Source organism: Orycteropus afer, unplaced genomic scaffold (genome assembly GCF_000298275.1).
Source record: "Orycteropus afer afer isolate SDZICR_OR568_19922 unplaced genomic scaffold, OryAfe1.0 scaffold00418, whole genome shotgun sequence".
Taxonomy (NCBI): domain Eukaryota; kingdom Metazoa; phylum Chordata; class Mammalia; order Tubulidentata; family Orycteropodidae; genus Orycteropus; species Orycteropus afer.
This window is the reverse complement of record NW_006922005.1, coordinates 2,807,828-2,822,797: the sequence shown is the minus strand read 5'-3', so window position 1 is coordinate 2,822,797 and position 14,970 is coordinate 2,807,828. Positions and strand designations below refer to the sequence as shown.

The 14,970-nt window shown below is 35.0% G+C and overlaps 1 protein-coding gene across 1 annotated transcript in view; it reads left to right on the top strand.

Moving 5' to 3' along the window:
• Positions 1 to 14,570, top strand: part of MFSD8 (major facilitator superfamily domain containing 8) — a 102,087-nt gene extending 87,517 nt beyond the window's left edge. The window contains exons 8-12 of the mRNA XM_007953838.2: positions 7,674 to 7,782; positions 9,229 to 9,363; positions 12,653 to 12,756; positions 12,842 to 13,092; positions 14,355 to 14,570. Coding sequence (XP_007952029.1) covers positions 7,674 to 7,782; positions 9,229 to 9,363; positions 12,653 to 12,756; positions 12,842 to 13,092; positions 14,355 to 14,570 — 815 coding nt within the window. The remainder of the gene's footprint in view (positions 1 to 7,673; positions 7,783 to 9,228; positions 9,364 to 12,652; positions 12,757 to 12,841; positions 13,093 to 14,354) is intronic.
• The last annotated feature ends 400 nt before the right edge of the window (positions 14,571 to 14,970 follow it).

The following is a 14,970-nucleotide window of genomic DNA, read 5'->3' as shown; positions in this document are numbered from 1 at the left end:
ATAACATTACAAACCAAAACCAAACCCACTCTCATTGGGTCAATTCTGACTCATAGCGACCCCATAGGATGAGGTCTACAAGGCTGTAAATCTTTACAGAATTAGACCACTTCATTTTTCACCCATGGAGTGGCTGGTGAGTTTGAACTACTTACCTTTTGGTTAGTAGCTTTAACCACTGCATCACTGGAGCTCCTTATGAAATGTCCAGAATATGTAAATCTATGTCGATAGAAAGTAGATCAGTAGTTGCCTAGGATGGAGGAGGAGGGATTAATAGTTGCTTAGGGAGACAGGGAATGACAGCTAATGGGTACAGAGTTTCCTTTTAGAGTGATGAAAATGTTTGAAAATCATGGTGATGGTTATACAACTCTGTGAGTATCCTAAAATCCATTAAATTATATGCTTTACATGGGTAAATTGTAGGGTGTGTGAATTTATTTTAGTAAATCTGTTGTAAAAAGTATTAACAATCCTAACTTCAAGAAATATTAGTCTGTAGGAGATAAAACAAGACATGTCCACACATTATAAATTGAAAGTACAAAGTGGTTATGAGTAGTAGTTTTAAAAAGATGAGAATCTGGAACATATTGACCCAGTTTACACATTGGTCACGTGGTTTACCTTTAATTCTCTGAACGATAAGGTTTATATGGGAAGAGAGTATGATTACATACAGTTTGGGGTGGGTTGGACATCAGAGAGGATTTCACGGAAGAAAGAGGTAGAATTTGAATTAGAGGATGAAGTAATAATTATTTTTGTTTAAAAAGATAGGAAGGTATAGGAGATCCTGGATAGAGAGGGAGAACAATGTGGAGCAAAACTCAAAATCATTTGAAAAAAAAAAAAGGGAACAGGTTTGTTTGTCTGATAGAGCCTGTTGGAACCACTGAGACTATGGCCCCTAGTTGCCTGGAATTGAACCCACACCTGTGGCTTCCAGCCAAACAAAAGACAGGCATATGAGCTGAACATTTACCTAAGGAAGATACACTCCTTGGAGAGAACAATCATGGGATAAAGAAGGGCTGTTTATGCACAGGGAGACAGCTCAGGGGGCAGGAGTGCATAGAGGGGTGGACACAGGGAAGAGGTAACTATCAGGAGGAAGTGGGAGGGGAGCTATTACATTGGGGTAAATTGTGATCAATGTCATGAGACAGTGTATGTGAACTGCTGTATGAAAAGTGAACTTGCTCTGTAAACTTTCTCCCAAATCACAATTAAAAAAAAAAAAAAAAAAAAAGCCAAGAGAAAATTGAGAGCTCCAAAGCTGATTCTTAAAACTGTTGTTAGAAATAAGAGCAGGGAGTAAAGCAAGAAACTGAGTGTAACTAGAACGTTTTCCACTTAAGTGTATTTAATGGTTACAGTGGCCGTGTAGCCTGGATTTTCCAAAGCAGCTCCAATTCAAATATTCCTTTCTTTTTCCATAAATTCTAGGTGCTGAAATATTTGAATTGCAGCTGTTATAGTCAATTTCTGCCAATTTCCTTATCAGCAGTTGAACATAATTAAATATATTTTTGAGCTGTTCAAACTTAACTATATGAAATCGGGGCATTATGAAATATTGCTGTCCCCTCCTCTCATCCACCATAAAAACAAAAACCCTCCAAATATGTTTGACATCTTAGTAGTTAGCTAACACTATTATTAACAGAAAATTGATACCATCAAAAGGAATGATTATCTTATTACAAGGGCTTCTCTTGCTAACTTAGCTGCTTTTGCTGAAAAAGCAAAACCAGTTGCCATCGAGTTGATTTCAATTCAAGCAGTCTCATGTGTTGCAGAGTGGAACTGCACTTCATAAGGTTTTCAAGGCTGAGACCTTTCAGAAGCAGATTGCCAGGCCTTTCTTCCGAGGTACCTCTGGATGGGTTTGAACTACAAGCTTTCAGTTAATAGTCTAGTTCAGAGACCATTAAAGTGTCCTGTAATTTCAGTATTTCAGCACCTAAACTGCACCAGCCATCTGCCTGATAGGAAACAAAGCCTACATGGATATGCAGAGAAGTATTTTGGGTTTCTCTCCATATCCAAATAAAACTTTCATCTACAAGCTCCTTAAAGTTTGTTTAGTGTCTATTAAGGAATCTAATAAAGCGGTATGTCAGTGGAAAAGAACTTGGTAAAGTTAAGTTTTAATACCTAGTAACATTTAGATTTTAAAACCTAAATAAAAGTACTACCATCATTTCTTCCATCTTAATTTTTTCCTTATTATTAATTTTTAGAGAAAGACTATCTATCTATCTACCTATCTAATTTAAGGAAGGTTGGGGGCAACCTACATCCTTAGTGATACTGCCTCGGCAACCCAAGGAGGGGTCGCTATGAGTTGGGTCCGACTCGACAGCACATAACAACAACATCTAATTTTTGTTGAACCATTGGAAAGTAAATTATAGGCATTATACTTCAGCCCTAAATAACAGTATGTACTACCTAACAATAACAGAACCATTATCATCCCTAGAACCCTCCTAAAATAAACAATAGTTCCTAATTAGCATTTAATATACAGGTCATAGTCAAATTTCCCTAATTGTTTAAAAATGTCTTTTATTACTAGTTTGTGTGAAGACTCTGATCCTATTAGAGTTTATGCATTGCATTTGGCTGTTGTATCTCTTTAGTATCTTTTAATCCAGAACAGTTTTATCATGACATTAACTTTTTTTAAAAAGAGAACAGGCCAATTATTTACTTTACAGAATGTTGCACATTTTATATTTCTCTGTTTGTTGCCTCGTAATGTTGTTTAACTTGTTCTCTATTCCCTATCGCTTAACCTGGCAATTAAATCTCTGTGCTTGATATGAGTCAGCTTAAACATTTTTGGGAAGAATACATTTTGAGCTCTGGTGGCGTAGTGCCTAAGGCATTTGACTGCTAACCAGAATGCTGGCAGTTCAAACCCACCAGCCACTCCTCAGAAGGTTAGGCAATCTACTTCCATAGTGGTAGCACCTCGGAAACCCAAGGAGGTGTCGCTATGAGTCAGATCTGAGTTGACAGCAGTGAGTTTGGTTTTGGTTTGGTGTATAAAATATACATTATATCAAGAGGCATATGATGTCGTGTTGACATTTTTATTACTGATGATGAGTTAGGTCACTTGGGTAAGTGAGAATCAGATCTCTCAACTGTAAAACTTTGTTTTCCCTTTTGTAATGGCATGTAAAGCTGTGGGGTGATGCTTCACCATCATGCAAATAGCAAACTTTCACCTTATGATTTTAACATCAACTGATGACTCTTTCTGAATGAGTCATTTCATTGGGGTTGCAAATTATGATTTTTCTAATTCTGTCATTCCTTCTACACTGAAGGCTGACATTCTTCTATAAAGAACAGCTGCTCCTCAGCAACAGAGATGAACTACAGTTTCTCCCAGAAAGGCAGGGTAAATGCTTAAGTGTTTCCCTTTATTACCAATTTCAGAGTAAGGCGTTGATGTAATAGTAACAATAGCTTTTCAATGAAGTTCCTCTATGACTAGTCTGACAGGTAGGAATACACAGACTTGCCTCTGAATGCCTTTTAAGTGGTAGTAATTATCCTGTCAAATAATTGAAAAATATCTCCCAACTTGTTTAACTATAGTCCTTTCAACTCCAATGAAGTGCCTCCTTAAACTGATTAATTCAGATAATCTAGTTATCCTTTGATGGTTTAACATAAGTAGAAATTTTAATTAAAAAATTCTTCTAAAAATGTACCAGTATTACAAAATATATATATTTGGGTTCTACCAAATCATACAACTATGCTTTTCTACCATTTTTTTCTTTTTTCTTTCCTCTTCATGTTTATAAGTATTTGATAAGTATAAGAGCAGTCTGAAATGAAATAAAATTAAAAATAGGTGGATAAATAATGAAAAACATAAGAGAAAAATATTTAAATAAAATAATTTGATGGGAAAAAAAATAAGAGCAGTCTGAATGATGGAACATTGATCATAATAGTAGAGTTGTTATATAGTCAAAATTAAGCAACTAGATATTAAAATTCCCCCAAAATCACAGAAAACAAATGGAATCACAAAAGGGCAGCCTAAGTACAATTAGAGTATATTGTTTGAGGACAGTGACCATCATTTTTACCTTTTATATTTTTGCCAGTGACGTATACTATAATGTTATGTGTGCTTAAATAAGAATTTGTTTGTTGAGTGCAGTTGAAGTGCACTACTTTGGCAATTCCTCAAAAAGTTAAATGTAGAACTACCATATTACTCAGCAACTCCATCCCTAGGTATATACCCAAAAGGCTTGTAAATGAGGACTCAGATACTTGTAAACCAGTGTTCGTAGCAGCATTAGTCACACAATAGCCAAAAGGTGGAAACAGCTCAAGTGTCTATCAACAGATGAAGAGATAAACAAAATGTGGTACATACATATAATGGAATATTTTTCAGCCCTGGAAAAGAATGAAATTCTGATGCAAACTACATACAACAGGGATGAATCTTAAAAACATTATGCTAATGAAAGATGAGAAGGATGGTGGTTCAAACCCACCAGCCACTCCTTGGAAGGAAGGTCGGGCAATCTATTTTTGTAGTGATACTGCCTTGGAAACTCAAGGAGGGGTCGCTATGAGTCAGGTCTGACTCGACAGCACATAACAACAACAATGAAAGATGGCAGACACAAAGGGACAAATAATGATTCACATACATGAGTTACCTAGAATAGACAAATTCAGAGAGAGAATGTGGGTTTGAGGTTATGGGTACAAGGAGAAGGGAGTTACTGCTTGAAACAAGGTTTCTGTTTCAGTTTGGAGTGATGAAGGGGTTTTCAAAATAGATGATGGTGATGGTTATATGACATTGTGAATGTAATTAATGCCTTAAAATGTCAAATTTTATGCTATATATATTTTACCAGTAGCTCTGGTAGGGTAGTGCCTAAGGCACTTGACTGCTAACCGGAAGGCACTGGACTGCTAACCAGAAGGCTGGTTTGAACCCACCAGCTACTCCTCGGAAGGAAGATTGGGTAATCTACTTCCATAGTGATAACTGCCTTGGAAACCCAAGGAGGGGTTGGTATGAGTCGGATCTGACTCAATGGCACATGACAACAACATATATTTTACTATAATTGTTTTTAAAAGTACAGTAGTCTATGAATATTTAAATTTGTGTGTAAACCACAAAACCAAACCCACTGCCATTGAATAAAATTTGACTCATAGCGACCCCTGTAGGATTTCCAAGGCTGTAAATCTTTATGAAAGTAGATTGTCTCATCTTCTTCCTGAGGATCAGCTGCTGGCTGCTGGGTTTGAACCACTGGCATGGTTAGTAGCCAAATGCCTTACCCACTGTACCACCAGAGCTCCTTTTTTTTTTTTAAATTGTGATTTGGGTAAAAATTTACAGAACAAATTCACTTTCCATATAGCAGCTCACATACATTTTGTCTCATGACATTGACTGCAGTTTCTCACAATGCAGCAGCTTCCCTCCCACTTCCTCCCCATAGTTACCTCTTCCTTGTGTCCTTCCCTCCCCTGCACTCTTACCCCCCCCCTAGCTGTGTCCCTGTGCATACACAGCCCTTCTGTTTTCCCATGATTGATCTCTCCAAGGAGTATATCTACTTAATGTCAATGTCCAGCTCATATGCCTGTCTTGTTTGGCTGGAAGCCCCAGGAGTGGGTTCAATTCCAGACTAAAAGGGGCAGCAAGGGGCCAGTGTCTCAGTGGTTCTGTCAGGCTCTATGAGACCAGCAAACCTGGTCCCCCCCCCTTTTTTTTTCCAATTTTGAGATTTGTTCCACATTGTTCTCCCAGTCTATCCCGCATCTCCTACATAGATCCCCCTCTGAGTGGTTGACAATGGTAGCTGGGCACCATCTAGTTCTTCGAGTCTCATAGTCGTGTAGGCTGAAGATCGCATGGTGTACCCGTCACTTGGACTAATTGTTTCCATGCATCTTTGCTTTTCTTCATTCTTCTTTGCTCTGGATGAGGAGAGACCTATCATTGCATCTAAATGGCCACTTGCAAGCTTTTAAGATCCCAGTTGCTACTCACCAAAGTAGGAAGTGGAACAGTTTTTGTGTAGTATGTTATGCTAATTGAGCTTGATGTCCCCTGTGTGACTATGGTCCCAAGCCCACAGGTCCAACTACTCGCTCCCTCTGGGTAGTTGGCTGTGGCCAAGAAGTGACTACAACCTTGTCCCTTACCAGTTCTACTGTATACCTGGGAATTCTTACAGGTCATACCAATACACTTGTAGAAACGTTGTTTGCCAACCCTATATGTGGTCACATTCCCCCTTGCATAGACATAGCTAATAGTTCAGCCTCTCCACCCATCTCTCCATCCATATATCCATGTTTGCCTTCACTGACAACATAGTACTGTATGTACAAAAGGGTTCATCTTTGTTGTCTGTAACTCCCATGTACCTCTCTATTTCTTCCTCTTCCTCAGTGCCACCGTGTTGATCACTGACATTTGGCACATTGCCCTTTTCTTCACCAAAATTAATACTTGTCTTACCTATCTACTAGTGTTCCCTACCTTCCCCTCCCACCCCTGATACCCAACAAAGAAAATTTCCTTCCATAGATAAACTTTTCCTTGCAGAGCTCTTTAAATTTGCTAGTTCTCTATTAGCATAGTGGCTAAGACACTTGCCTGCTAACCAGACGGCTGGCGGTTCAAACCCACCAGCCACTCCTCGGAAGGAAGGTTGGGCAATCCTACTTCCGTAGTGATACTGCCTCGGAAACCCAAGGAGGGGTCGCTATGAGTCGGGGCCGACTCGACGGCACATAACAACAACAACAACAACAGTTCTCTATTATTCTCAACATAATGCCCCCCCAACACTCACACATTTAAAAATAGCATAAATCAACACAATCTTTTATTATTACCTGGTTTACCTGAAAAAGTAGTTAAATTACAAAATAGCACAATAAATGTATATGAGTGGATGTATGTATATGGCCTTACATTCTTCTCAGTTGTATCAGGAATAGCTTATATTGAATGTATAGCTTACCTACGTTGTTCAAGATGACAAGTCAATGTACTTACTTTGTATGAAACCACCATCAAATCCTGGCTACTTCTTTGTAAAAATATACATGATAACGTAAGTATTTTTACTAATACTAATTTTATATAGCATTGAAATTCAGAATATCAAATTGAAATTCAAAATATCAATTGAAATGAATATAGAACTGAGAACCTATTAATAAACTAGCTGAGGTCTTCATGAAATTCTTGTAAATTTAAGAGTGAGGTAAAGTAGAAAAAAATCTGCACCTGAAACTTTAAGCAAATGTATTAGTTTGAGATCTCTTTATTATAGAATTCTATAAAATACATTCTTATTTAGGATTGAGAGACAAAAAACAGAAAGGGGGGAGAAAACTGAGTGTATCTTGTAGTTAATGGAATTGAAATATATCTTCTGTCATGAAAATTCAACTTACTTTTTAAAGCCATTTAAAAATTATTTTTGTCATCTAAACCTTTTGTTGAAATGCTTTGAAACCTACAAACTATTTTAAATATTAATTCATAAAATTTTCTAAATGTAATTTCTATATTATTATAGTGTCATAAGACACATTAGATGTATGAGTAATTTAATTTTTCTTCTGTTTACTTATAGCAAGTACAGATGATGCTCAGATCCCCCAAGGAAACATTGATCAAGTTGCTGTTGTGGCCACTAATGTTCTATTTTTTGTGGTTCTATTTATCTTTGCCCTTTTTGAAACGTAAGTTTTATTCTGTTTTTATCTAAATCAAATTATGTGTTAAGCAGTATGATTCATGCTGTAGATGTCACTAAAAACCTTATTATGCAAGGCATATTTTTCTGGTCATGATGTAAAATAACATAAATGTTGTGGGTTTTAACTTGAATGTAGTCAATTCTGTAGACATAAACCTACTGACTTACCTTACTTCCTCATAAGGAATCTCTTTTACTAGTCTCTTCCCCTTTTATTTGAGTTTTATGATAAATACAGTTTTAAACTTCAATTAATACCATAGTTTAATTAACTGTAAACTATATAATGCCCAGCTTTTATAAATATATGTATATATAAATATATATATACACATATACACGCATATATACAGTGCTTAGTCCAGCAATTTTCACTCTATTTAAGTTCTGATTCTGAAAAAACACTAGTGAAATATATTATAAAATCTCTGCTTTATTGACTTTTACTTATCTTATGACTCATTTGTTTTTTAAATACTTTCCATTAAATTATACAAATAGTATATTCTTGTTGTAAAAATTCCAAACAATACAACTTTATTTCTACATCCACTCCTTTTCCTAGAGGTAACCATTTCTAATAGTTCACTGTGTGTTTTTTTAACATTATTTCTATACAATAATATGAACATGTGTTCATACGTATGTATATCTATATATACACACAAAACTCACATAAATATGTCATATTATCATTTGACAAACTGGTTTATTATCAATACATTGTGATATTTATTGTCAGTACATGTAGCTTTGCATGAATCTTTATTTTTAAAATTATAGAAATATATGAACATTTCAGCACATCTGATTTTAAAATTTAAAATGGCAGTTTTTTTTTTTTTAAGAGAACAAATATTTTAAATACATTTCAGTTCTTTTTTGTATCTACTTAATAGAATGAGATAGAAAATAGAAGAAGAGGCTTGGACAAGGAATGGGATAGATAGCCATTTAAAGGAAGACAGACAGTCAGAGGTAGGAAGAACATTATACATATTCAAAAGTAGGGATGGAAAAGAATGAGGAAGAGAAAACAAACAAAGAATTTTCTAATAATGTAACGATAGTAACATCATTTCATTGAAAAGAGACCAAAATATAACCATAATTATTTAGCTATGTTAGAATGCTAGGAGTTGTGATTGATTTATTTTCTTTTTCCTTTTGAAACTTTCTGTAATGTGAATATATAATTTAAATAAATAAGAAAAATGGAAACATGAATAAGCAAGTTTAGGAGCTTGGTAACAACAAAATGTGCTTAAAATGTGTTCAAAGTTTTGCTTATATAGGCCTAATGTCATTGTTAAAAGGGATACAAATTCTTGAAATTGTAGGAAACATAAAGCTTGTATTTCAATTTTAAGTAGAAATGACTGTGATCTAAACAAAAATAAGAATAACATCATTTCTTTGTTTTCCTTAGCATCGTTACTCCATTAACAATGGATATGTATGCCTGGACAAGAGAACAAGCTGTTTTATATGATGGAATAATACTTGCTGCTCTTGGAATTGAAGCAGTTCTTATTTTCATGGGGATTAAATTACTTTCCAAAAAGTAAGTCATGTATTTTTGCCTTACTTTTATTCTTTTAAGCCTGTTTTTTAAAAAGTGAAATGTGAACGAAAGTTAACAATGTTAATGAATATGTTAATAATTTAAAACTTTTTTCTCCTTATAAATCAGTTGTAGTTTACCAACTGAAAGTGGTACCTTGAAAGTTTACCAAATGAAAAACCAAAGTCACTGCTGTCAAGTCGATTTCACTCATAGCTACCCCTCCTTGGGTTTCCGAGGTGGTATCTATCTCTAAGGAAGTAAATTGCCCAACCTTCTTTCCGAGGAGTGGCTGATGGATTTGAACCACCAGCCTTCTGGCTAGTAGTCATATACTATTAGGGACTATGCCACCAGAGCTCCCTGAAAGTTTACAAGCATCTTTAAAATATATTTACATATCATGCTATTTAAATGATATTTAAAGATATTCTATAATGTTCTTTGGTAAAGCAAAAATACAAAGGAAATAATTGTCTCCTAATGGACAATGAATAAGGAAGACCGAAGAAAAGTTGATACTTTTGAATTGTGGTATTGGTGAAGAATACTGAAAATACCATGGACTGCCAGTAGAATCAATGAATCTGTCTGGAAGAATGGCCAGATTTTGTCTCACCTACTTTGGTCATGTTCTTAGAAGGGACCATTCCCTAGAGAAGGATATCGTGCTCGGTAAAGTACAGGGTCAGTGGAAAGGGAAAATCCTCAACAACATGGATTGACACTGTGGTTGCAGTGACGGGCTCAGGTATAGCAAGGATTGTGAGGCTGGCACACGACTGGGCAGTGTTTCATTCTGTTGTACATTGGTTCTGTATGAGTTGGGGCCAAATCTATGGCACCTAACAACAACAACAATGTATCTTTTATATATCACATTTTACTGAATGTATTAATGTTTTATTTCACAAACTTTGTACTGCTATATGATAACAGATATTATATAACAAGAAGATTCAATGGTTGATTCAATTAGGAAATTCTGGTTAAAATGGCTGAATTTATATCTCTAGAACTTTTAAGTCTTCAATATACATACTACTGTATTTGTCATGATGGTAATATAGTATGTATATGTAGTATTTCTAGTAATTATTTGACTATGAACACTTTTAAAAGAAACATTTTATAAAAGTACAACTGTAAGGAACATACTTTGTGAGGAATGCATGCATAAACTTAAGTTCAGTCATATAATTTGTGGTGGGACATTAGTTGATGAATTTAGACAGTTCTAAGATGTAATTATTGTTAAAATAGTTTAATAAAATTCTATCAATCAATAAATATTGAGTTAATGTATATGGTTAAGTGCTATAGGGAGTACTACAGAAATTCCTACTCTTATGGAACCAAGCAGAGGGGCCACTATAGAAATAGATAGATATTCAAAGTTAAATAATAGTAAATACATGACATCTTTCTACATAAATTGAGTATCATAGCTGCTGATAAACATTCTTATAGACTCTGTAATTCCTTACCTTCAAAGAGATTATACTCTTGTTAGGGGTGGAAAAGCCTAATAATAATAATCCATATGCGATGTTATGAAGAAGGATAGAGCACTGGAACAGAATAAAAAGTAACAAGCCCATGGTGGGTGGGATGGGGGAGTGTTATGTTTGATAGACTGGTTAAGGAGGGAATGTCAGAGGAAAGAACTCAGTGAGTCAGAAAACAGCCATGTAATGGCCTGGAACTCTCCATATTCCCTGAGGGGAGGGTATTGCAGAGGCCTTTGAGATTAAGATTTTATATTTAAGGAAGAGCGGGAAGGCCCTTTTGGCTAGAGCGGAATGAGAGAGCCTGTAGGTATTTTGATGACGATGGTTGGTCTTTGGTTTTCTTTTATTAAGGAAAATTTCTAATATATACAAAGGTGTAGAGAGCATCATGTACTGAGCCTCTAATGTCCATTACCTAGCTTCAACAATTATAAACCCAGGGACAGTCTTGTTCCATCTACCCTTCCACCTATCTACACTCTTTCTCCTGTACCTGGATTATTTTGAAGCCAATCCCAGATGTTATTTCATGTTCTCCATAAATATTTCAGTTTGTATCTCTAAAAGTAAGGATGATAAGATTATCACACCTGAAAAATTTAACAGTGATTTCTGAATACCAGTATATATCCAGGCAGTATTCAAGTTTTCTCCACTGTCTCAGTGGACAGTGGAGTTTGCTTGCTTAACTCAAGATTTTAAGTTAAGACCCTTTTAATCTGTAAATTTCTCTCCTGTCTCCTTACAAATGGAAGAAAGTGGGATGCAGTGTTTGCATTCTACATTCTCCTACATTTTGAATCTTACTGATTATGTTCTGGAAGCATTTTTAAAAAAATATTTCCCTCTGTTCACTATATTTCTTATTTCTTGAAAATTGGTACTTAGATCTAAAAGCTTGATGAGATATGGGTTCAACCATTTTTAAAAGTTTTGGCAAGAATATAGGTGGTGCTGAGCTCTGGTAGCATAGTGGCTAAGACACTTGCCTGCTAACCAGACGGCTGGCGGTTCAAACCCACCAGCCACTCCTTGGAAGGAAGGTTGGGCAATCCTACTTCCGTAGTGATACTGCCTCGGAAACCCAAGGAGGGGTCGCTATGAGTTAGATTTGACTCCAGGGCAGTGAGTTTGGTTTTTGCTTTGGTTTGTGATGTAAGTGGCTATTGATCATTCCTTAGATCCATTAATTCATTACAGGGTGCAAAATGCAAGTATTCTATCATCCCTTTATTTATTTGCTGCACTGCTTTCTGTAAATAAAACTTTCCCCTCAAAGTATTTGGTTATCCTGTTTGTATAGAAAAGGCATGAGGAATGTTTGATAATTTTTTCACTCACTAGTTTTTAAAATATTAAGTCGGTTTCCCAGCATTTTATTTTACTATAGTATGAATTTATAGATAGTAACATTTTCATGTTATTTCAGTCTATTGCAGTTGTTATTCTTTTTTGGTGTCACATTGTTGCATTTTTTGACAGCCTCTTGGAATTTGCTTCTGGGTCCTTTGTCATGAGCTAGTTGTCACTGATAGCTTCTTTGGTGTCTGATGTGGCAAGATGTGCAGGTTCATCTTACACATTTTCTGTCCCAAACTTAAAATTAGCTATTTTTCAGAGGATTTCTGGTTGTCTTTAATGGGAAACTATTAAACATTCATATTAATTGATATATTACCAAAAGTATGAAGACCTTATTTTATTTGTAGTTTAAAATTATAAAAGTAATAGATTTTGCTATATTTCATTTTTAAATTACAGTTTCTGTTCTTTAACAGGATTGGCGAGCGTGCTATTCTACTGGGAGGACTCATCGTTGTATGGGTTGGCTTCTTTATCTTGTTACCTTGGGGAAATCAGTTCCCCAAAATACATTGGGAAGGTATAGCCATATATAATTCTATAATGTTAACCTGTTATTCATCAAAAATTGATAAATAATATACTGTACTAATTTGTTTTTACAGATTTACATAATAATTCAATCCCTAATGCCACGTTTGGGAAAATTATTACTACTTTCTGGATATTTTCAAAAGAAGATCACTATGGTGGAGGACCAGTTGGCTGCCCAGTTGAACAAACTTGGTGCTTGTACACCCCTGTGATCCATCTGGCCCAGTTCCTCACATCTGCCATCCTAATTGGAATAGGCTATCCAGCCTGCAATGTTATGTCCTATACATTATATTCAAAAATTCTAGGACCAAAACCTCAGGTAAGTCAGTCAGTCTGACACTGTAATGATGTGAAATATGTTTGTAAGCACTCACATGTTTTGCTACCAGTTTCTACTTTTTCAACAGGTTAACATTGGGCTTTTTATTGTATATTTAGCATTTTAAATATTAAAACATCCACAACTTTTATAAAGCATTTATAGGATTTATATAATATGCTAAAATTTAACAAATAGTATTTTAAGTTAGAGCTCAAAGATACCTTGAACTCAGAGATTATGAGCTCAAAATAATTTTCGTAGAAAAAATACCTGAAAAATAAATTTCTCAAACTCATTCTTTAGGGAACCACGCTAATAGCTAAATTTTCATTTCATTTAGTTAAATGTCATCTGGCCTAGGGGTAATTACTAAAAGAAGAAAATACAACATTCCTAAAAAGTATAGAGCAGCTATGTGTATTTTTAAATAATTTTCTATTTATTATATAAAGATTAGGAAAAATACAGAAGCAAAAAAAGAAAGAAAAAAATCAGAGATGACTACTACTACTATTATACTTCCAGTTCTAGTTTTATCTGTGCCTATCTGAGTTAGGTATGTTTTTAATACAAAAATAGGATTATATCAAGGATACTATTTTATAATCTAATTAAGAAAAAAAAATAACAATGTTCTGTTTATATTTTCCCATGACTTCTCTTTTATAGTAGCAGTTATTGAAATGTCCATTACATGAAAATATTATCTTCCTCTTTAACAATTAAACTCATAGCCTTTTTCAGGATGAGAATTAGTGTTTCTCTATTGAAATAAGGCAAAGAAAAATTTTTTTTAAGTTCTTGTGTTTTGAAAGGATAAATAATAGGTAAAATATTTGGTAATAATTTTGGTTTTGTTTTTAATCTAAAAGATTATAATCTTTAAAAATTAAAAAGACAATAAAATTAATTACAAAAGCATTATATGATGGTTTTAACAAAATTTAAATAATTTAGAAATGTATGTATTAAATAAAGGCTCCTCTTAGGCTTATTACACCAAAGTGAAAGAAAGGCTTCTCTTAGGCTCATCACACCAAAGTTAATCACTAACTTCACTTGTACCCTTCAAGATATTTTTCTATGCCTATCCAAAGAGATGCTCATTCTCTTTTAAACAGTGAAAAGAAGGACCTCTGGCTGAGTAAAATATGGAGAAAATGATTCCTGTAAATTTGTCATTGTTTGGTAATAACAGCATCATCTTTTTCAATAACCCTGAATACCCATCTGCTTACCTCCCTTTCTTCCTTCAACAGGGGGCGTACATGGGCTGGTTAACAGCTTCTGGAAGTGGAGCTCGGATTCTTGGACCCATGTTCATCAGCCAAGTATATAGTTACTGGGGACCACGATGGGCATTCAGTCTTGTGTGTGGAATAGTGTTACTTGCCATCACTCTCCTGGGAGTGGTTTACGAAAGACTTGTTGCTTTCTCTTTAAGACATGGGAGGATTCAAGAGTCAACTAGCTAAGACTGTGATGAAAAAGTACTTGCTGCCTGGAACTTTCTAGTCTAAGGCTTTGCTAGAATATTACTATAAGCCAGCCTCCAAAGGCCAGACTGTGAATACTGAATATCTTGAATAACAAGAATATATACTGAGTAACAGGGAATTTTATGTGTAATTATGAATACTAAGATAATATGAAAATATTGTATCATAAATTCCTTATTCCAAAAATGGAGTATTTCTCTTATACCTCTTTGGGGTTACATGAACTTAGTAAATAGAAAATTGCCTATAAACGTGAAATTGTACTCTTAAGATGAGCTTTCACTGCACAGTTGGCCAAACCGACAGACAAGTCTGAAAACCAAAAAGGAGGAACACGCTTAGCATTTCTCAAACTGAAAGAACTGAAGAAAAAATT